The 25,593-nt window shown below is 32.1% G+C and overlaps 1 protein-coding gene across 3 annotated transcripts; it reads right to left on the bottom strand.

The window, feature by feature from the left end:
* Positions 1-7,193: 7,193 nt before the first annotated feature.
* Positions 7,194-14,373, bottom strand: LOC128191488 (uncharacterized). Of its 3 annotated transcripts, none has more exons than XM_052863586.1 (2): positions 14,295-14,373; positions 7,194-8,842 (listed from the first exon to the last, which is right to left on the bottom strand). In XM_052863586.1, exons 1-2 carry the CDS (start codon positions 14,304-14,306, stop codon positions 7,688-7,690), a joined length of 1,167 nt encoding a protein of 388 aa, XP_052719546.1. In that variant the 5' UTR covers positions 14,307-14,373; the 3' UTR covers positions 7,194-7,687. The 3 variants fall into 3 exon arrangements, with proteins under 3 accessions (XP_052719546.1, XP_052719545.1, XP_052719547.1); XM_052863585.1 differs by lacking the exon at positions 14,295-14,373 and adding an exon at positions 9,600-9,882; XM_052863587.1 differs by lacking the exon at positions 14,295-14,373 and adding an exon at positions 9,125-9,548.
* Positions 14,374-25,593: the final 11,220 nt, after the last annotated feature.

A 25,593-nucleotide genomic window follows, 5' to 3' on the forward strand; every position in this document is an offset into this window, starting at 1 on the left:
TTAAATAAGTTGGGACTAAGATTGTCACCCTGTTTTACACCCATTTTTATTGGGAAAAAGTCTGTGATGTTATGATCTAGTCTGATACAAGATTTGCTTGATGAATACATACTTTTGATAGTGTTATAAAAGTTTGTTCCTACACCAATTTTGAGGAGTTTAATTTTAATTCCTGTATGAATGACTGTGTCAAAAGCTTTTTGGAAATCAACAAAACAGGCATACACTCTACCATCCTTAGTACTACAATACTTATCAATAATAGTCTTAAGAATATACATATGATCTGACGTTCTTGCTTTTCTAGTAAATCCAATCTGACAGTCGTCAATAATGTGATACTTTTCCAAAAATTTATCTAGCCGAATATCCAATATTTTATTAAAGAGCTTCCCAATTGCATTTGTAACAGTAATGCCTCTATAATTATTTGGGTCAGAAATATCATTACTTTTGTGGATAGGTGTAATGTAACCTGAAGACCAAAGTTTGGGATAATATCCGAAAGTAAGACAGCCATTAAATAACTTGTGTAGAGATGGTAATAAAACAGTTTGACCACATTTAATCATGTAGTTAGAGATATTGTCTAAACCAGGAGCTTCCCACTTTTTAGTTTTGAAATAGCATTTGATATTTCAGCTATCGATATGTGACTGTCAAGTTCAGTGAAACATTTTTCTTTTTCCAGTTCTGTAAGGATATTTTCTAGTTGTATTAAGCGTTGGGTGAACTTGGGTTTTGGTATGTTTAAATTTTGGAAGTGGGAGACCCAAGTTGGTGGGTCAACTGCTTCTGAGACATTATCTCTTTCAATACCTCGTATCTTGTCAATTAATTTCCAATAAGATCTAGGATTTTCTTCATGTAGGGTTTCCAACTTTTTAAGAATGGATTGCTTGTACTGACGACATTTGTATTTTCTTGACTTTTTATATTCTCTGTATAGTTTATAAAAGTGATTTTTCACGGAGGGGTCTTTAGGATATTTTGAGTAAATCTTTCCATAGTTAAGTAAATTTCTCCTCATGGAAATCAAATCAGAATCAAACCATTTTTGACCTTTTTTCTTTGTCTTGCGAGTAATTTTGCATTTTTTTAAAAGATTTGTCAGCTGTATGAATAATAATATTTGATAGTTCGGCTGAAGCGTTATCAATTGACTCATAAGAATGAAGATTTTCCCCTTTTGTAAGATTTTGTAATCTTTTCTGAATGTCCTCAGAATTGAGGGCAGCTGCGAAACGAGCAGATGATTCCTCAGACCATATATATCTAGAGGGTACATGAGATGACTTAACACATTTGTTTTCAGGTTTAAAACAGAACCTAGCTGATAGTGACCATTGTAACAGACAGTGACAGTCAGACAATGTGGGCAAAAAATCAGATACCCCAAAATACAGTATTTGATTCAGAATGTTTTCTGATATCAGAACATAGTCAACTGTGCTACATCCATTAGGTGTAAAACAGGTATAGCTACCAATTGTGTCTCCAAAAGTACGACCATTAAGTATTCTCAGTTGATTTGATACACAAAGATCTAATAAATCCCTGCCTCGGTTATCTAATTTAGAGTCCATATTATGGCGACTGAGAATTTGTTTGTCAACAATGTAATTTGAATGAAGAGGAATGTAGCCATTGTCATCATTTACAATAAAATCTGGTTCTGTAGAGACTCTGGCATTAAAATCGCCACATAGTAAAATATTGCCTAAATTTTGGTAATGAGTTATATCTTTTTCAATACAGTCAAGAATGTTATGGTCGATACCTTTGGAGTAAGATGAATTTTCTGGAGGGTCATATACCATGCAAATATCTTGATCAAAATTGAAAAATTCTTTTTCTAACTTAATCCACTGAAAGTCAGATTTTGTATTTTTCAAAATCTTAATATGTGGTTTGAATTCAATTCTGCATAGCATTGCTAGACCTCCAAATGTTCTATTGTTATGCTTGGATGCAGATCTACAAACAAAATGACAATAGTAGTTTCCAATCTTATGAATGCCTTGGTCATGACCTACATGTGTTTCTGCCAGAAAGATGACATCAAATTTTTCAATTTGTTTGAGAAAAATTGCATCGTTTAACTTGTTATATGACTTGCTCATAAGGCCCCCTACATTCCAGAAGCCCATTTTGATTGATGAATAAACAAAAGATTAACTCATTGTCAATAGAACAAGAATTTAAACTACAGTCCTATTTAAAGGATGAGGGAAAAAGAAATTAATAATAATAATTAATAAATGAAGAAAAGAAAAGGTGGGCTTGTCTTCGAACTAAATTAAATCAATCGACATATCGTACAGAATTATTTTTACATACATGTAACTAAAATTTAATGCACAACATATAATGACAAATTATAGCTGCAAAACGTTAAATATATATAGCACCTAAGCCACAGATCATTAAGTTAATGGCACATGTACATGCATAAAAGAATAGTGATTGGAAGTCCGTCGCACCAAGGAATGTTGCAAGAATGAAGCATTCATTATTGAAATGATGAAAATTAATGATTATGCGTAGCTGATGGCTTCATGTACGCTATAGGAGGAGTTGGTAAGGGCAATCGGTGTCTACAGCTATATTTTCACCACATGGAAATGCTGTTTATTCCATATTTCTTATTCTTAACATTTTTAAGTGGTACCGGTGTGTAGATAATTATATATGGCAAGATAGTCAAAATTGAGAAATTTTCCATTCCAGAATTCTAACATGTGTGGAGTGCTTAAACTCCGGAACCCAGGGCAGGAGCCACGGCCACAGCGGGAGGGGGGGGGGGGGTCAATGTATGTGAACAAGGGGGATTTGGAGAACAAGAGAAAGGCCAGCCGTCTTATTTCAGTGAGTATGAAGCTGTAGTCTGCAATGTAGACCCCATTAGTATGTCAAATTTATCAGTGATATTGTAGCTCATTGGAGATTTCCTGTGTGCTTTGTTTGGCTTTAGTTTTCATTGCAATATTGCTAGTCTTTGTGCTCATTATATAACCTATCATATAATCTGTCATTCACTAAAGTTATTAATTTACTATACTGGTAGTTTGAAACTAATATCTGTTTAAATATTTTTTTCAGGTGGACAAGAAAATATTGTGGCCCTCCTGTTTTGTTTGAAGATTTTCAGTTTTAAAGAAAAATTTGACATAACTCTGAAAACTAACAATGCATACTAGGTTTAATAATTTTGGTCCAAGTTTACATAATTTATGCTCAGGGTTTAAAAATTTCAGGAAACCAATTACAGCACAGTTACGTCAAATGCTTTAAAAGAGCTTTTTAGAGATCAAATTTAAAGCAAAATTTGACGTAACTCTGTGCTAGCTGTAATTGGTTTCCTGGAAATTTTTAAACAACATAAATTATGTAAACTTGGGCCAAAATTATTAAACCTATGCAATGTTAGTTTTCAGTGTTTTTGCTTCATTAATCTTAACTTAAACATGCTGCAAGTTTGTTTCTGTTTTACTACAATTGTATTGCCTGTGATTAATTCTACTATCAAAATTCAGTTATATAATACAAAATGGACCTTGATCTTGAGCAAGATCATAATTCTGAAAAGGTTGTTGAAAATATATAAGATCCTTTGTAAATCACTGGTGACCTCGACTTCGTCTTTTACAAAAAAAAACTTTGGTTTTCTCGAGAGGACGATACCCCAGTATACCCTAGCTAACCTTTTCTTGTATATGACAAGAAATGGAGAAACACAGGGAACAAGCATGTTTTAACATTAATTTCAATGTAACCATAAATAAAGATTTCTTTATTTATGGTTACATTGAAATTAATGTTAAAACGGGCTTGGCCCCTGTGTGGAGAAACAGAGTTTGAGGACCATTTGGGTTTTATTTAGTCTGTAGTAAAATTAATAAATGGACCATCTTTGACCCAAACCCTTACTGTAATTACGGATTGCCACTCTTTGGGTGCAATGTAAACCAGGTTGGTCCAAGAGAGAGAAAATGTATATAATATCAAACTGGCCTCGGGACCACCAGCATGCAAGTTCAAGTTCTTTATTCCAAGAGACAAATATCACATATGTACGAAAGACGAACAGGGCCACATAAAAAATATTTTTATCTCGTAATTACGAGAAAAGATCTCGTTAGTATGAGTTAATTATCTCGTTATTACGAGAAAAAATCTCGTTATTACGAGAAAAGATCTCGTTATTACGAGTTAATTATCTCGTTATTACGAGAAAAGATAGCGTTATTACTATAAAAGATCTATATAAATTGGTGCGTTTCTGAAAAGAATTCGACTGGATCGCCCTTTCAGTCTATCTTTTTCATTCCAGAAACATTGATTCAATTTTGATTGATATTTAAAAATAACAACGATCATTATTCATTAATTTCTACAGATCAAAATGATTGGATTTGACATTTTATCCTATCTGAATAGGAAAGAACTTCATGTAATATTACTATTCAACTTATATATATATTATAATCCCACTCCGAAGTAAATACCAGGTAAACCTATAATCGTAAAAACACAATTCTATTAGTTACAGATATCTTTAGTGACTATATATAGTTTCAGTCATGGATATGGATATACAGAATTTACCGAATTTGTGTTTTATATGTTCATACACAACCTACATGTATATTGAAAATAACTGATTTTGTATAATAACATATTGGAGTCTGAAAATAAATTACACGTATCCTTCTTAATTATTGATAAATAATTCAATGAATTTACTAATCAACCTGCTTTGCTACTTCTTCTGAAATTTCTTTAAAACTGCTTGGTCCGATTTTATATCAAATTATGCGTACGCTTTTAAACGATGATTATGCTAAGTATGTGTATATCAACAGACATTGCAGTAGTTCATACACTTTACATAAAAGGAATAGAATAATGATTCGTGCCATTTTAGAAAGATCTTTTCTCGTAATAACGAGATAATTAACTCGTAATAACAAGATCTTTTCTCGTAATAACGAGATCTTTTCTCGTAATTACGAAAAAATTATCTCGTTATAACGAGATCTTTTCTCGTAATAACGAGATCTTTTCTCGTACGTAATAACAAAATCTTTTCTCGTAAAATTTTACGAGATCTTTTCTCGTAATAACGAGATAATTAACTCGTTATAACGAGATCTTTTGTCGTATTAACGAGATAATTAACTCGTAAAAACGAGATCTTTTCTCGTAATTACGAGATAAAAAATATTTTTTTTTAAGTAGCCCTATTCGTTTTTCGTACATATGTTATACATCTGAACATATACATATTTTAAATAAAGTAAGATATACAAAGTGTTCATAATCAATTTTGATTATTCACATTAAGAGTTCGATGCTTGTTTGCATAATATAAATATTAACCTACATGTAAATTACACAGTTCTTTAGTATTGGAGTTAGATAGTAACTGTATAACTTTATAGACACTTGGTTTTCGGGAGTAGTCTTTTAAATATACATGTACTTTTCTCTTAAACTACGAAGTGATAGACAAACAAGTAAAAAGTGGAATCCATCTTCAATTTCATTTAAGTTGAAAAACTCAAATGTAAAAATCTCAGCGTTGTTGGCCCCAGTCCTTGTATCAGCTTGAGAAGCTGGAAACAGCCTGGGGAAAGCCACTGATCTTATATTTTAAAAAGTTGATTTACTTTAAATGCAAAGCTATATTGTTCGAGTAAACTCACTTAATTTAGATTACTTGATGCGTATGCACTACCGGTATTTGTCGTAATTTTGTAAGAAAATGTTTAAAAACAAAACGGTGGAAAAAAAATCAAATTGACTGCGATAAAGACTTTATTATAATGAACAAATTAATATCTAAATGGTCCAGTATCATGATTTAAATAACTTTTTTATCATCTCATTGTCCTAATGATGCCTATACGAATTAAGGCCGTCATTTTGTATAACAGTACCCACAAAATATACGTACATGTATAATATTTTCATACGTTGAGGCATTTAGGATGATATATTTTGAACAATACCATAATATGTGACAGAGTGTGTACGTGACCATCTTTGAATTGGAACTTTTAAAGTATCCTGCGCGTAGCATCGTTTTTAAAGCGGGGAGGAAGGGGCAAATTTATTCTAAATCTTGAAGAAAAAATGATATATACCCCTTATATTCCAAATTGTACTACCTTAAAACGCCAAGTTTAATCCCCTTCTTGTAGCGATAAGGCTCTGACTTTTTCACGGTTCGATTCATTTCGCTGTTCAGACCTCAGTTGAGTGAACGCGCATCTTATTTCGCAATTGAAGTATCTATGGTCCCGCTAAAATTATTACATACAAAGCAATTCCTCGGAAGGAACAAGAAAACATCCGTGAGCCAATGCTTACTAGTAAATACAGCAGTTCTTATAGGCAAAGTCGACATTTAACAGGAACTCAACGTCTGATTGGTAAAAAAATTAGATTCCACTAAATAGCATGCCTATACAAAGAGTGTGTTAAAATTTCAAATTTCTGCGATGAATAATTGCTGAGAAATCTTTGACGAAAATTTGTTTGAAAATCTAGGCTACAAATAAACAAAGCTAGTCGTCAATTAACGCGAAGTTGACTTCCGATTGGTACAAATGATAGAGAACATTTTAGCACCACTGACAAGGATATTATCATTTTTTAATAAATCTGAATATATTTATCAAGAAACTGATAAACTGAATCTTATTCCTAAAGTTTATATATATATATATATATATATATATATATATATATATATATATATATATATATATATATATATATATATATATATATATATATATATATATATATATTTATATATATATCTAGTTCGTTATTAAAGAATCCTGTTCAGGGTTATAAATCATGCGCTTGTCTCACGTCCAAGTCTGCTTGATATAGTTAATACAAGTATCTCATTACCAGTTGTGTGGCATGCCTGCTGAATAAATATTCAAGTACCTAGAGATAACATTACGCAGCCTATGTTGTTGATATTTTGTTTCCAATATTCCAACTTTTATATAATATATAACATCATTGAATTATAAATGTCTTGAATTTTCAGATTAAATATCATTGTGGTTTTTATCCTGTTGTGAAATCCTTGCAAGAGATTTGATTTTGGGAAGAAAAATATAACATATAACGTTACATCTATTATACTGTATATATTTTATGTCTTTCAATAATTATTTGCTTTGTGAACTTTATGATGAAATTTGATTAATAAGTGTACAGGATTATTCCGCCTTTTTTACATACATGTATATGTATTTGTCAAGTAACAATAAGCTACTATTTACATTCTATAATTAAAATTTCGAATATTCACAAAATTAACATCTTCGTTAATTGGCCATCTCCAGCGACTTCAGGTGCAAACTTCAATGCAAGAACCGATTCAGTACGAAACATTTTGTGTAAAACGTTGTAAGCTCATTTGAGAATAAAATTGTTCGCTTTATTAGCCATATCGACACTTGCTTTAACAATAGAAAGTGTATTCCTTGGTACAATGCTACAAAGTTGAAATTTTCATTACAGAAACATGTGCCTGTGATATAAACATCAAAAATAAACTTCGAACGTACATATCCTACTTTCTACACAAGTTTAGATTAATGAGTCTGCATAAATAATGATCAATATATATATATGATTTGATATTCTGGGGAAAAGATCAAAGGTCATCCCATGGTGACAATGTCCATGGATATATTTTGGAAAGAGTGTAACGAGAACATGGCGCAATATAATGACGAGAATAACAATAGAGTTCTTCCGAATTTTCTCGTAGGAAGGCGGCGATGATGCCAAACCCGCTTCTGGTTAACAGCAGAGTGTCACACCGCGTTAAGATTTCATGCTCGATAAAAGCCTTTTGCTGACCGTTGCAAAGATCACCACTCCTTGAAATATCCATATGAGTGATGGGCCCCGGTACCTCTAGAAGAAAATCTTGAAACTTTTGGCGCGCTAAATTCTTTACATCTGCAGAATCCGTTGCTATAAATAGTTTGTGGTTTGAAGTTTTGTATTTGGACAAAAAGTCAAAGATCAGTTGAACATCTTTCTCTTTGATATCGGTAGAATCATCTGTGGGTAGAGTCTTGCTCCTTCCCTGACGCACATGCGCACAAACCAACTTCTTGTTTTGTACCTTTATAGTGAAAAAATCCTCAATGCTACTTTTGACCGAATCCGTATGACGCAGTAACATACGCAATATTGACCTGTAGATGTCTGGTCTTGGTGTCTGTAGAAGCCATGGCAACATCTCACCAACGCGTGGTCTCTCAGAAAACTCATTGATAAAATCCCAGTTTCCACGAAAATAAACTACTTCCGCTTTGTGAACCGATTCAAAATTGCCGCTTCGAAAATGGTTCCTGGCAATTTTCACTCCCGAACTTGCGTAAAAATTTTGTGAAGTTAGATCTTTCAGTTCAGATTGCTTCAATTTCCAAGTGACGAGGTTTTCAGCAAAAGATTTGTTGAAATTGCAAGGATAATTATCCATGATTCTGAATTGACGTTTCGTAATTAAAGACAGAATGTATGAAGAGACTATGGTCTTCATTCGATCGCTCCATCCACCGCATCGGCTGCCTCGCGACGCCCCAGTACACGTGTAGATGACATACTTATTCGGCGCTAGATCTTGGCGCATAAATTGGGAGTAGTTTTGCGACGATTCTTTTTCCATCAACTCGCACCTCCTTCCTTTTCGTTGCGATGTTGCTAGCTGATGTTGCTGTTTTGTTGACGATGTCTCAGAGTGGATCAGTTGAAAGGAATATAACATGACCAAGAATATTACGAAAAGACATACCCACTGTAATGAAATATAAAACAACCAAATTATAATTATCCGACCAAATATTGATATATTTTTTTTAAAAGTCATATACACCGATGTCAGTTTTTGATAACATAGAAACACTTGTTCTGCATGCATGGTTGGTGGGGTGGGAAGGCAAGGTTAGATAATTTAAGATAATCAATCTATTCACAAGTAGAATACATGTATTCGTTTATTTGATAGAAAGTCTTAGGATTAAGAAAACAGTATATTTTTCCGTTTTTCTTGTCACTATGCATCTTCCCATTTCTAAACCTGATAAACTCCAAATGTGTTTTCTTAATCCAAACTTTATTCCTATATCATTGGTCGAACTAGCACGCTTTTAAGTGTAGGCCATACACGCTGCACGTCATCATTTTATCCGCTCTGCCATTAAACTTTCCTAAATCAATTAAAAATTAAACAGGACTGTGTGCATAAATTGCTATCAATAGACATTATGGATATATCCCCGAACTGAATTTTGGGCTTTTTTATCACTCGTGTATAAATATCAAAATGCATGTAAGAACAAAATAATGCAACATGATAATATCATTAAATACGTCTTTTTTGGTACTTGTAAAATTGAAAAGATACAATGTATATTGTAAAATGCAAAAGAAGCATAATGCACGTACATGTAGTTTGATATGGAAAATTAGACCCTAGAGCTAGAGTATATGAATCATAATAAAGTTAATATAGCAAGTTTGTTATTCATAACGGACCAAATAATCTAACATACCCGTGCTAAAGATATTGGCCTCCACATCCTACGCGCATAGATTTGTTTGTGTTTGTACAAACCCCGATCACTGACCACACGTAACGCGGTGGATGTTTCCCTGGGGGCACGGGCTTATTAAGTGTTACATGCATGAGAAACAGGAAGAGGTGCATTACATAACTGATGATTTTTTTAAATATGTTGTATCTGATGGAAATCTACCATTTCTATATGAAGCCACCGAAGTTCTTTGTGAAAGAAAAAACCAAGATAAACACATCAATAATTATGGTAGAAAATTATTAGAATTATGTAAGTAATCAGGTCTACGAATTGTTAGTGGTTGACATCCTGTGGATGTACCTGGTGACTATACTTTTTTCTGTTATAGAGGAAATAGTGTTAATAATTATCTGTTGACCGAAAGTTCATTGGTTTTAGTATAGGCCAGTTTTCTACTGGTATATTTAATATTTTTTCTGACCATTCACCAATAAGATTTACTATCAATGGTATTTGCTTAGAAACACACCTGCATAGAACGAGTGTATCTTCGGGTAGAACTTATAGCAAATCAGTAACGTGGATCGATGACAATGCGGAATTTATATCTTGACTGAAATTACACGAAATCAAAATTTTCTACTCGGTGAATTAGATATTGATTTCAAAAAATCTTCAGATCTCAATACTTGTATCAACAATATATATATTCATTTCACCAATCAAAGGCCCTCAGGGGGCATATACATTAAAAAAAAAAAATAATAATGATATCATGATTATAACAAATAATGAATGAAATAACAGCTCACAATATTTGCAGTACATGTATATTGAATGACTGTGTCTTACCTAATACATGGATGTTATAGTATCCAAAGCACAACATACCATACATAAAAATCACGCATGTGGGAATATGAAACACGACAAACTCTTGTTTGACAAAACTTGTAAAAAAACTGTTAAAAGAATACAAAGGGCTACTCCATACATACAATAATGAAAAATCATATGAAAACAAAGAAACACTTTTAGCTGCCAAGAAAAAATACCAAAAATACATGAAAAAATCAAAATATAAATACAAACGATATGAGGGGGACATGTTTGATTTTTTGAGAAAACACAATCCAAAACACTTTTACAGTTTATTCTCTAAGGGGAAAAGCAAGTCTGGTAAATGTAGCCTAACGAATGACGACTTCCAAGCATATTTTAAAAGACTTATTGAAGGTAACAGCGTTGACCACATAGAAAGTACTTGTGACTCTGTGAATTATAATGCCGTATATGAAGAATAAGATAAAGAAATTACCTATGATGAAATTAGTAAGGCTATTAAAAAACTAAAATGTAACAAAAGTTGTAGTGAGGACTACATTGTAAATGAGTTATTTATAAGATGTAATGTTATTTTGATGCCTGTGTTACATAAACTTTTTAACAAAATACTAATGTCAGGTTTATTCCCTGATCTGTGGACAAAAAGTTGTATTGTACCAGTACACAAAAAAGGTGACATTGATGATGTAAACAACTACAGGGGTATCTCTATTTTCAGTTGTTTTGGAAAACTATTTACAAGTGTTTTAAATAATAGAATCCTAGAATGGGATAACAAATACAATATTTTGACTGATGCTCAGTTTGGGTTTCGACCAGGACTTAGTACAGTAGATGCTATATTTGTTTTGCAATCACTTATTAGCAAAACTCTATGTAACAAAAACGTCTATATTGTTGTTTTGTGGATTTTCAAAAGGCATTTGACTCTATTAACAGATGCAAGTTATGGGGTAAAATATATAAAGTGTAGAATAATGTGAAATCATGTGTCAAATATGGTGGTGTTTTAAGTGATTACTTTAGTAATGACATGGGTCTTATGCAAGGTGAAGTGTTATCACCACTACTTTTTGCTTTTTATGTTAACGATTTTGAGATAAACTTTATAAAAAACAATTGTCAATCCATTGAACTACAAATGATTAATATTTTCCTGCTAATGTTTGCAGATGACATGGTATTGATTGCTGAAACCCCTGCTGGGTTACAGGGTATGTAAAATAACTTAATGAATATACTATAGAATGGGATCTGAATGTAAATGTATCTAAAACCAAGGTTGTCATTTTTAGAAATGGTGGGAAAATGTCAGATCTTGAAAGCTGGTCATACAATTAACAAAAACTAGAAGTTGTGAATACTTTTAAGTATTTTGGTATGTTATTTAACTTCAATGGAAAATTTTTACAAACACAAAAATATTAGCAGATCAAGGACGGAAAGCACTTTTTGCAATATCAAACACTATGAAAAATTATTCTTTTAATGTTGAAACTCAATGTTCTGTATTTGATACGTATGTACATAGTATTCTTTCGTATGCCTGTGAAATTTGGGGTTTCCACAAAGCACCCGATATAGAAAAGGTACATCTCAATTTTTGTAAGAGAATTCTTGGGGTCAACAAAAAAAAACTACAAATAATTTAGTGTATTATGAACTGGGTAGATTTCCTTTGTATATTAGAAGAAAGCTACGAATTTTCAAATATTGGTTAAAAATTAAAAATACAAAAAACATTATCTTGAAGGAGGCATACGAAAGCATGCTTGTCAATAACGATAACTGGATGGTTTCCATACAAAGTGAGTTGTCTAGCATGGGTCTAAAATATTTGTTTTCGAAACTTGTTCAAATCATTGTAAAACCTACAAGATAATTGAGTGTAGAATATTGAATATTTATAAACAAAGTTTGATGTCATCTTTTTCGACATCTTCGAAGAGTAGGTTATGTCAATACCTTGTGGATAATTTTTGTTTGCAAACTTATCTTAGGAGACCGATTAATTATATTTCAAAAAAAATTATTAGTATTTTTCGAACTTCATCACACTCTTTAAATATTGCAAAAGGTCGACACAACAAGGTGCCAAGAAATGAAAGATTTTGCAATCATTGTAATAAAAAAGATTTAGAAGATGAGTTCCACTTTATACTCATATGTCCTTTTTACGCTGAATTTCGAAAGAAATATATAAAGAATTTTTATTACAAAAAACCAAGTATTTTTAAGCTAGCAAAACTTTTAAGTGTTAACAATACAAAGGCACTCAATAATCTAGGAAAATATTTGTCTATATAGCGCTTTCAAAATGAGAGCGCAGCATTGTAATAACACTACAGTTTAAGCTACTTATCATACATTAATGTCCATTCATATTTTAAGAATTGTACATGATTATATTGTCTTAATATGTCCACTCACTTACTGCACATTGCACATTTGTATATAATTTTATATGTATTATAATTAATTTTGTATTACGATGAGTTGTAAAGCTCAAGGATAATAAATTGAATAGAACATAAGCCACGATCTTACTCGTATTATAACAATGATATATGTTTTTATTTTACGCATGCTCTAAAAAATCATGTGATAAAATTAATATTCAATTGGCATTTGTAGATTTATAAAAGATCGCAAGTTAATTAATCTTATAATTATGTGTGCTTAATTCAATCGGTAAAACTGGAAGAGACTTAATTTTAAAGAGGGTATATATAAACGAAGCAGACGGCGAGGAGGTATTGATGCAGCAGCATTCATGGTCTGAGACAGGGATGTGTACACAAGGTATATATATAATATTAGTGGCAACACATTGCAAATTAATTGAACCTGATAAATCGCGCAATGATACTATAACGTTGCAATGTTGCATGAGACACGTTGAACCATATAATTAATTGTTGAAAGTAAGTGAAATCACCTAAATTACTATTATTAATACACATCAGTACGTTAGCTTAAAGAAGCAGCCTAATGGTCTCATATATATCGAAATTTGAGTCTGACATGCACAATGAATTTTTCTTGCAGATCGTAATTTTCCTTAGGTTGCTTAATCAATCGATACATGGGGTGTAAATTTTATTTTCTGTCATTTTCTACTGAGCTGTGAATTACAATCAATTTTCGTGAGAAATAGAGGGAATAATACTTGGTGGATGTAAATATAACATTTTAAACATATGCTTGCATATACAAAACTTTTAAATGATCTAAAATTATTATAGCTCTTCCATAAAAAATGGCCGCAAGTAACTTGTAAAATGCTACAATAACCTGCGAAACGGCGAATGGATAATGCCAATACTAGTAGAATATCATGCAATTCCTTTTTGATATTTGGTGAAAGAGTAAGGCAGAAAGAGACAGAACGGCGCATTTAATTAAAAAAAAGCAGACTCGAAAAATTTTCTTCGGTATTTCTGTACTACTCAATAAATGTATGAAAATTACAAATTTCTCCTTGAAACCACTCTCATTATTTCATTAAAATCAATAATTATATATTACCCATAGATATATGCATCGCAACATTTTCGGGGTTCCGCCTTCTATGGGCTTGCGAAGATTCTCTTGCACATGTTTGTTGATAGAAATATGTTTTTTCTACTTCGTTGTTCAAAGTTTAAAAAATACATGTAACCTGATTTTTTTTGTAAGCACGTATTTTGCGTTTTTAATATATTATCATAGGAGTCGCTACAAACTAAATTCAATTTGTAAGTGAGTCCCCGTTAGGGGTTATTTTACATATTTATGTCTGTTTATTTTAAATGAACTAAAATTGGTACATTTATAGATTATCGAGAATGTGATGATGTGTTCCGTTTAGAGAGTCCCTTTTACCTCGTCTTCCATGATGACCGTAGTCAGGCGAAAATCTTGTAGTTTTCAGCACATGTCGATTACTGTCAATAAAAATCCACGTGGTACAAATAAACGATATATAAGATTAATCCGGTTTGTACGACTCGTAAATTTCCGAAAGCTCATAATTACATTAATTAGGTATTTGAAAGAGACTCTTATGTACTTCAACAGTCACAATCAACGCTATTTCTTATTTCCTAAGGATACAATGGGTAAGTTAAACACATGTTTTTTTTTTCAGCTGTACTTTCTCTTTAACACCCTCACGAAGCCGAATTTCAGCCAGGTAAGTTATATATTGCTCATACATCTACAATTCATTTACGTACACAGTGCAGTTCCTCTCGTTTGAGTTTTAAAAAGTTTTTTTCTTGACCCGGGAGATTAATTTAACTTTCTGACCCCGGAGCCATCAATCTTATTTTAAAAAAGATCTTTGATCCGACACTTTCACAATATATGTACCCACATGAAATGATCTATGATGGATGCATTTGCATCTCTAGGCATGCATGTATTATAGAGCCTATATATCATTACTGATTAATTTTATAATTTTGTACATTTCTTATTTTAAAAATGGCGACATCAATCAACCAAACTGGGGCGTACAAGGCGTTGCATATCTCCCACTCGGAGCAATGAAGACGAAAGAATTTCAATTCAAATTAGAATATCAATTTTTGACTTGTATATATTGTTTTCAATATTGTGCTTTTATTCTATAAACACGACAGGTATTGGTTTCCAATTTAAGCTGCACATCGTTTTTTGCCTAAATCTTGGATCATTCACTGTTTTTAATTGCAAAATTAGGCATGAATGGGTCCTGACTCCATCCCAAAAGTACTTTTATTTGAAGAATAAGTTTATTTTGATTTTTATTCTTGGTTTATTAAAATGGAGTCTAGAGTCTACCATAATGGGTCAAATTTGTGATTTTTACCAAAACCGTTTTACTTTATTTATTATTGTCAAAGATTTAAATTTATTCACCCGCACTCTTATGTGTCAACGTAGCTCGGTGTGATAGGCGGAGGCTCGTAGTCCATCCTTCTCCATGGAGAAGGTGTTCAAATTGTATAGACGGCGTTTTATTTTTAATTCATTTGCCTTTAAGTAAAAGGTGTTCTACTTTTTTATTGATTATGAGAAAAATATATAATACCATTTATATAATGACAACAATTACGTAATGTTCATGTTCTGTATATACAATGTCGGATAAAAATCATGAAATTAGCGCTAGCACAGTTATGAAATCATGTTGTAATGACTAAAATGATATTCAAATAAAACAAAGGAGATAAATACCAAGTACATGTATTACCTGGGTACGGGGACTTTGTCAGGCCTTGTACGCTCTTGTCCTTTGCACTTTAGAACAGTAAATGATCACGAATTTGCATAAAACGCTGTGCAGGTTAATTTGAAACCCATATCTGTTGTGTTTACAGAATGAAAACATATCACACCTCACAGCCTACTCAATATTCAGGGTCATGAACCCTGGGGAGCATTCATTATTGTCCCCAAGAGAGACAACTCTTGAAAACGTGCATTAACTATAGTCCGTTTCTTAATCTTATTAAAATAAATAAATTGAGAAAAGTTTTCAAAGTATTTTAATTATAAATAATACATATAACAATGATTAAAAGCATGAAAAAGGCATGAAAGAAGTACATTTATTTATCAAATATAGTAGGCTGGTACATGTACCTGGTGAATATTAACTGTATATTGCTTGTAGGTACATGTATAAATCTACACAACTACATTCAATTAATACACTGTGTTATGTAAACTGAAAAAAATACACAGGTCGCAAGAGATCTTTTTTAAAATGAATTTTCTTAAAATGAAAAATAAATTAATGAAATTGCATATATCATTCTAAAAAAAAAAAAATCATAATACTAATAGTCACATAGTTCAACATAAATAAAGTGATACATTAGATGGATAGGATATAATGTACAGCAATTTAAGATTAAGATGTCATTTTTCATATGAAAGGTAGTTAAAACTCCATACCATTTAAACAATGAAAAGGTTGCAGAAGGCCAATTTGTATCTAGTTGAATATAATGAAAATAAATTAATGACCTTGTATACATCATTTTAAGAAAATAAGTAATAAACATGCTGTTCAAGAAACTAAAATGATATATTATAGGAATCAATAGGATATACTGTACAGCAATTTTAATTATATATTGGATTTGTTTCCAAACATTGGAATAAAGGGAAAAAAACCTTTTATAACTTATTTAGATTAAATAATATTCTTAAAAAATATCAATATTTGTATTTCATGGCTAAAACTGAATATTTTTCTGTCGATTTCTTCTGTTCATGAACAAGACCTATACTTTTATCAGACACTTTTATATATATTATGTCCATTTCCCATTGTAACTAAGTATTTTTGTTCTGTTTGTATACAAAAGAGTATATTAAAAAAATTTGTATAAAATAGTAAGGCTAAATTCCAATTTAAAAAAAAATGGCTGTTTCCAAAAATGTTACATGTATATGAATATGTTATATAAAAACATATGTTAGATGGATGGGTAGGAAAAATACAAATTAAGTGCACTCGATAAAAAGTTTGCTGGTATTCATTATGTGAACACAATTCATCCAGTAACATTTAAAGTTATGCAACATAAATAAGAATGTTATGAATGATGTGTATAGAACAAATTCTTCTGTAGTTGGCTCCATAAATCTTGAAAAGATGGTGTGAGTTGGTAAAAAGGCAGAATAAGGTTCCATTCTAATCCTCATGCATTCCATTCAAGAAATATTCATTAATGTAATGGTCTGGAAACTAAAATAGAATAAACATAAAGTGTTAAGAGAATTACATGTAATTTTTGCAAACATTGTGCACTCATCAAATACTTACATGTATATATTCAATGAAGTTATTTATGGAATGTGCAATTACTAACAATGTAATCTTTTCTAATATTGTACATACATGTATTACATCATTTTGCCACTAATTTAAAACCCATCTGACAGTTTCTTTTTGTTATATATATACAGCGTCAAAAGATAGTTGCATCATGTGCATGTACTTTCAGTAATTTTAAAAGCCATAAAAACATTTTAGTACTACAAAACACTTTAAATTTGTCAAATAATTTTACAAATGAAATACGGTATGTACTAATATGCCAGTAAGTCACAAGTGATATATACTTTTTAAAGCAGTACAATGTATCACTTCCCTTATATGACAACATCAGGAAACCTGGCTCAATCAATTCTGCACACACATGATAAATGTAATGAATGTGTAACTTCAATGGTGTAACTTCAAAGATATTTAGATATCCAGTGGACAGAAAGATATTAGATATATTGAACAAAGATCAAAGTCATAAACACTTATGTAACACTTATGTAACATATGATTGTCTGTATGAGTTTCAACTATCAACATTCTATGTACACCAAAATATGATTGCGTCAATAACAAAAACTAATCTGAAAAACATATTTCCAGCATAAGAAATTCATGGCATTTCTGCAAATCCCATTTTCTCAGAGAGTGTTAAACATCTTTTAAAGTTTATAATATTTTCAAACTCCTGGTATTCCTTTCAGAGGTTCCCACCCCTTAAATTACAGATAACCCACCCCTTAAAATACAGATAATCAAGCAGATTTGCAACAAGATGCCCATATAAACCTTTCCCTTTTACACAAGACATTGTAGCTATTCAGATGACCTTGCTTGGCTTTCAATCAGCTTAAACCAAATATATCTACAGATGGAAGACAAGTTGTAAGTTTATTACATGACAAAGAAGTACCTTCTGGGCTTCAGCAGACATGACTGGGTCATTAGCAATATCAAATTGACAATATTTTCTATATTCCCGATCTTCAGATCATCTGGAAGCTGCAGGTAAATCTATAGATTAGAAGAAAAAAGATACACTAGCTATCATTACAAAGCTAAATGCTGTCTTTATCAAAACAAAAGGGTGTGTCCTAGATTACACTTTTTTATGGGCACATGCAGTATCTGAGACATGGTCAAAACATTACCATGATAACAGCTATAACAACGCATTAAGTGGGAAATGACATATAACTATAAAATTTGTTATGGCTTTTCATACTCTCTCTCTCTCTCTCTCTCTCTCTCTCTCTCTCTCCATGATCTCTCTCAACATCTTTGTCAGCAATATTTCTAGTGCAATGTGGCATTATTGAAATATATATATGGTTCATGGAAGCAAGGCAATCAATAACAATTACATGTACACTGTAATTACACACACACTCTCTCTCTCTCTCTCTCTCTCTCTCTCTCTCTCTCTCTCTGAGTCTATCTCTCTCTCTCATACTCTCAATTGTATAATGTTATATTTACATAAAAAATGCAGACCCTTGAATCATAAACACTCTCATCGTTAATAGATAAATAAGACATAAAGTTAACAGTTTGAATGAGATACAGATATCAAAACCACATGTACAGTGTACATTGTACGTGTCGAGGAAATTCTGTATGGAAATGACTGAAAGCATGATTGACACAAACTCAATATTCTAGGAAAAACATACAATATTTTTTTAACGTATGATGCGTAACAATATGTGTAAAAACTGACTATAATACACCTGCATACATATTTCATACTAAAACATGTCTTTCAAGTCACATTTCACAACGACCATTAATTATCGACATTTTTGTAGCATGTATACTAGACTTAATGCATTGTAGGCTTTTAAAATAGTTTTTGGGTAGTTTAACAATGTAAGTAAGCATGTTCTTACCGACGAATGACTACTCCTTAGCACGTTTTAGATTGTTGACTGCTGTTCAGACTGTTTCATGCTGAACAATATTATACGAGATAAGGCTAATCACCCCAAACTTCGACTTCACATTAATAAACATTAAATAATTTAAAAGCTTGCCGATATAAGAAACAAAAACTTTTACTTACTTTTTCCATTTAAACTCCTCTCTCGATTTTCACGAGTATGAGACTGGTCTCGTTAAAATCCCGAGATATACGAAGTTTTGACTTTCTCGGTTTTTTTCATTCTTTCGTGAATATAAAAACCAGAAAGGTTCCGATTATGCTAATAAGGCTGTGAGGTGTGCATATGTTTAACTCACATCATGACTTGTATACTGTAAACAATGCTTACAAGCCAAAAATTAGTATTTTAACTGAAATTGAAAACTGTTCATCTTTATTGCTCCAAGTGGGGGATATAAAACGCCTTGTACGCCCCTGTCCTTTACTAGGGTCCGACTTCAAAACCACATTATATTGGCTATAATGATGATAATAACAATCGTTATATAATGGTAGTTGTAGAGTGTTTCGGAGATATTCTGAATTATAGAAGAGTCCGTGCAAACTTTTTGATATGATTAATATGTCGTCCACATTGATATGCGTGCTATTGGTGATGAAAGCTCTGAGAGAGAGAGAGAGAGAGAGAGAGAGAGAGAGAGAGAGAGAGAGAGAGAGAGAGAGAGTGTGTGTGTGTGTGTGTGTGTGTGTGTGTGTGTGTGTGTGTGTGTGTGTGTGTGTGTGTACATACACTGTATAAACCATGCATGTTATACTGAGGTCAATTGAAATGATTAGTTTCACAAAAAATGAAAAAAAATTACAACCCCCCCTTAAATTAACCATATTTACATAACAATTTTTCACATATATACTCTCTGGCTTTCATATTCCTTATATCTACATTTTTCAACAGCATATATTTCTTGGTTAAAAGATTTTCTGTCATCGCATTTTTCAATGCATGTATATTATGTATTGGATTACATTTATATTTATATTTACATGAAAAATATATTGCCTCATGATAAGAGCTACCAAGTTAAAAAAAATTCATAAATTTATCTATTTTCATATTTTTCTAAAAGAACTGATTGTATATCAAATGGAGTTAAAATTTCAAACTGCACCAAAATCTAAATTTTCACATCACACCACATTTCTTTTACAATATCATATTTAAGTGATCAATAGTTTTATCATATATTTTACCAAAGATGCATACATCAGACTATGTTTTTTTTTTTTACATTAAAAAGATATGTATTTGTAGAAACAATCCTATGAAGTATTCGAAAGATCTTTTTGGGAGTTGATTTTTATCAACTCTCCTATGCAGTTACTCTGGCAAACCGAAAGTGAAACAGTGTTTGGACCTAAGCACAAATCATCACAGCTGACAAGACTAAGTTCTTGAAAACAATAGAAAAAATTTCGATGTAATATATGCTGAAGCATTGTTTTTCAAGGAAACTTATCTATAAACACTTTGAAAATATTTAACTTTTATATACTACGAACAATTTAGATATTTTTGTAGTCTCATGTATTCCTACGCCAGAGTTAATATAGTCTCGTTCAACCAGACGCTCGGCTGTCTCCGTAAATCTGCGACAGGCAGAGAGGGGGCTCTCTTGCTTGTCGGATATTACCGGAGACAGTCGAGCGTCTAGTTAAACGAGACTAGAGTTCAATAGTGCTTGGATCCATAGAATTTTTAAAATTGTTTCGATAACTAATACATACTAGTGATTGAAATCTATCTTTAAATATTACACAACATGATTCATATGGATTTTCTCGAAATTCTTGTCGGATAAGTCAAAAAATTCATATAATAAAAAAGTGCGTAATTCAAATACAAACTAGAAACTAATTTCCATGCAAGATAAATTGATTTTAAAATAAATGATAATCGATAAAATCAACTCCCGCCAGTACTTCAGTACTTTGATTTTTAATTAGACCTGCACAGGCGAGGGTGGTAGACGGAACAGCTGTCTTACTTATTGTTTCCGTAACGGAGAACGCGGTACATTAATAAAGCCATCTGGAATTATAATTATGATTGTTGGCGACCTGCCGCATTTAATATCTTTTCAAACCTTTGTTGGCATTTCAAAAAATAGAACACAAAAGTGTTATATCTTTTATTTATTTATCTAATTTTACCTGCTGTAGACAAAGCTGCAGACAAAATTAATGACAGAGAGACTTAATTGCAAATGTTAAACAAGCGAAAATAAGAAAAATCTCCGTCAAAAAATCATAATGATGATCAATTAGAGCTGTTAATTTATGAAATGTGGGTTTAAAATGCATAGGATAAGCTTCGACAATTAATAATAACCAGACTGAAAAATTTTAGGGGAAAACGCGTACAAAATATTGCTGGTCGTAGTCAAAAGGAATTTTTAAGTCTGATCTCTTATCTTTTCAATAAATTCTTTTAGACTGACTAAAAATCGCCATTCTTTCTTCTTACACAGAACTCTGAACATCAGAAACTCTTGATTTTGGAAGATGATGAACATACGCATGCGTGCTTTAAAATTCTTATGGTCTCCAAATTCATGCAGGGAATCTAGCCAGCATAATACCCGCTAATTGAAACGTCAAAGAAAGCATTTTATTTAACGCGACTTATTTTTTCAATTTGACCTTCATTGTTCTAATTTTGCTATTATAATACGTCGCTATCATAAAAATTTTAAAATCCACAGTGGGATTCGAACTCATGACCAATAGGGCGAATTTATTGATAAAAAAAAACTAATTCGAGTTTAGGTTTTTGGTTTGATAATAGTTTGATATCTGTTTGAAACCAGTTGGGTGGTTTGATAGTTTAGCACTAACTGGAAAGTTAGTTTAGAAAAATGGCTGTCATTGCACTCGCATACCCACTGGATTTGTTCTTGGAATTTGAAGATCATTTTTTAACTCATCTGCATTTGCATGAAAGTCTTTATTCTCTAGTAAACAGTGCAGACAAATTTTTTTCCTGGCAATACCCACATATTAGGGTATTCTTCGAACCTATTGCAAAATTGGCTTTTAACACCAAATCAATAATATGGAAAAGTGAATGCTGCTATGAAAAACTATTAATATTCATTTTTCTATACGTATATCAATAGAGATCATTTGGTTCACTCACGGCTTTTGAAACAAGTTAAAAATGACACTGGTTTCAAGTGAAATATGCACTAATTACGTGGTCTTAGCTCAAAAGCCAGACAAATTTTGTTGATTTTAAAGAACCGTGGTTGAGTGGCCAGCAATGAAATAGACAGGCGAACTTATTACATGCATTCCAATGTGTACTAAAATAAGATGTTATGAGCAGAACTTTCAATGAATTCTTTTTTTTTTCATCAATCACTTTGAAAGTTTTTCCTTTGCCTGTTGTAAATTTCAAAGGGTAATTCTCAGTGTTTGTATTAATGGTATCGCTCTCTTCCACATTATTATTTTCGTCAGTACTATATGTACTATCATAGATCCTTTGAGATACATATGTTTAACGTTAAGAAGATAACCATATGCTTCGCTGAGTTCATTCTTTGACACATTTGAGTATCAACAACTCTCTTTCGAACACCTCTCTTTCCGCCATCTTGAAAGGATTTAAAACTCCCGAAACCGCACTCGGAGGTGGTTTTAGGTTTCCTGAAAACTTGTTTCAATTTAAAGCCAATAAGTACAAAAACTAGTTTTGCAAATAAATGAAAAGTTTGCAAAACCGAATTAAAACCTAAACTAGTTTTTGATCAATAAATTCGCCCATAGTTTCGTAGTGAACCCCCTAGCCCACTGCGCCACTCTGTTGTGTAACAATTAATAAAAAGAGACTATTCATAAAAGTACACTTAATTTAATTACGCTTATTTTTGGGAGTTGATTTTAATCAACTCTCCTATGCAGTTACTCTGGCAAACTGGAAATTAAACGTTGTTTGGACCTAAGCACAAATCATCAACGCTGGCAAAACTCAGTTCTTAAAAATAATCGGTAAAGTTGATGTTATGTATTCCAAAGCATTGCTGTTCAAGGAAAATTATTTAAAAATACCTTGAAAATAGATTTTGAATAGTACGAACAATTCAGATATTTTTGTAGTCGTATGTATTTCTTTGATTCTGTGATCAGCTTTGGGCGATTACATTTGATTCCATAAGAGACGTCCGGCAAATGTCACTAATTGCGCGCGCATTAAAGCTATTTTGCGCGTACATTACAACTTGATCTAATTCCGAAGTAGCATTCCTTTCAGGATGCTGGATGGTCAACAGATAAACTATCAGATCTACTTTCAAATTTTAGACATGATATATTTTAGATGTTATATATTTTCGATATGCATACTTGCTTAAGGTGCTCACTACACCTTAAAGTAGTGTCTCAAATCAGCAGAAAATTACTTGATTATGATAGAAAGCACGATGGATAAGTAATATACGTCAAAAAGGCGAAAAAAATGTGCAATTTTAGATAAAAAATGATATTTTCAAAAATGTCATTCATTAAACAAGAACAAAATCCACAGGCGGATTCGAACTCATGACCTGCGCTTCACAAGCGGCAATTGGTTTTTGGAACGCAGTTCGCAATTGAATAAGGAACAGTTCGCGATTCAAAATTTAGAAATCAGATTTGGGGCTCGAAATTTTCATGGGCATCCAAGGGGGGTATACCACTGGCACCGTGAACATTTGGTAAAATGGTCTTCTCTACTTTTTGAGATTTTGGCTTTTTTGCAATTGAAAAGTGAACTGCGTTATAGAACACAATTCGCAATTCAAAATTTAGAATTCATATCCTGGGCCTGAAACTTTCAGGGTATTCCACTGGTGGTATACTATTAATTACCACCCTAAAAATATGGTGAAGTGGTCAAAATTTATAATTCATATTTGGGGCTCGAAATTTTCAGGGGCATTTACTGGTGGTATACCACTGCCACTGTGAAAATTTGGTGAAGTGGTCTTCTTTAGTTTTTGGGATTTTGACTTTTTCGTAATTGAATAGTGAACTGCGTTCTAGAACGCAATTCGCAATTCAAAATTTTAAATTCATATATTGGGCTAGAAATTTTCAGGGACATTTACTGGTGGTATACCACTGCCACTGTGAAAATTTGGTGAAGTGGTCTTCTTTAGTTTTTGGGATTTTGGCTTTTTCGTAATTGGATAGTGAACTGCATTCTAGAACGCAGTTCGCAATTCAAAATTTTAAATTCTTATTTGGGGCCTGAAATTTTCTGGGTCATCTACTGGTGGTATACCATTACCACTGTGAAAATATGGTGAAGTGGTCATCTCTACGTTTTAAGATTCTGGCTTATATGCAATTGAAAAGTGAACTGCGTTCTAGAACGCAGTTCGCAATTCCAAACTTAGAATTCATATTTGGGTCCTGAAAGTTTCTGGGTAATCTACCTGTGGTATACTAATACCACCCTGAAAATTTGGTGAAGTGGTCTTCTCTGGTTTTTAGATTCGAGCTTTTTCGCAATTGAAAAGTGAACTGCGTTTTAGAACGCAGTTCGCATATTCAAAATTTAGAATTCATATTTTGGGGCTGAAATTTTCAGGGTCATCTACTGGTAGTATACCACTACCACTGTAAAATATGGTCATGTGGTCATCATTAAGCTTATCGCCCCCCCCCCCCCCCAACTCATTAAAGACTATGCGAAATTGAAAAGTGAACAGTGTTCTAGAACGCAGTTTGATGTTCAAAATTTAGAATTCATATTTGGAGTATGACATTTTCAGGGTCATCTAATAGTGGTTTACCATTTCCACCATAAATATATGGTAATGTGGTCATCTCTAGATTTTGAGATATGAACCCCTGAAAAATCAACTATTTATTATTTTGGGATTTTGAACATCGGGCTCGAAAACATCGAGGGCCCCTACCCTTGACCCTGCAAGTTTATAAACCGTGGATCTTACACATACACTAATATTGAATATTTCCAACTATATATATAATATTTATATATGAGTAATTGTGCTACTGTTAAGGGTGGTATTTACTTTGGGTTCAATCCATCAAATTTTGATTGTTATAAAGAACAATGCCATGAAAGATATTTGTTCTAAACACAAAAATGAAATAAAATATTCTTGGCATAACATTCGATATTCTTTTACTTTATTATGGAATAAGGCTCAAACAAAAATGGACTTAAAGCAAAAGAGAGGAAATTTTGACTAAATTTTGCAGATTTTGTTTTCTGTTAAAACATTTTTGACAGTACTTCACTATTAAAAGTTCAACTTTAATACTTAAGTCAATGTCATCTTGCCTGTATTTTGTTGGTATTATCTCACATAATCATTAAGATAACCACATGTCACGCAATGCAAGAAATATATAGAAAAATGCTTAATAACGATAAAAGGCATCGTATCTTAAAATTTTTATCA

The sequence above is a fragment of the Crassostrea angulata genome, chromosome 7 (genome assembly GCF_025612915.1).
Source record: "Crassostrea angulata isolate pt1a10 chromosome 7, ASM2561291v2, whole genome shotgun sequence".
Lineage (NCBI taxonomy): Eukaryota > Metazoa > Mollusca > Bivalvia > Ostreida > Ostreidae > Magallana > Magallana angulata.

Coding starts and splice junctions, on each gene's coding strand:
- LOC128191488 (XM_052863585.1), bottom strand. CDS start 9,626: ATGTGGAGGCCAATATCTTTAGCACGG. Junction 8,843..9,599: donor GGCCAATATCTTTAGCACGG/GTATGTTAGATT, acceptor ATTTCATTACAG/TGGGTATGTCTTTTCGTAAT.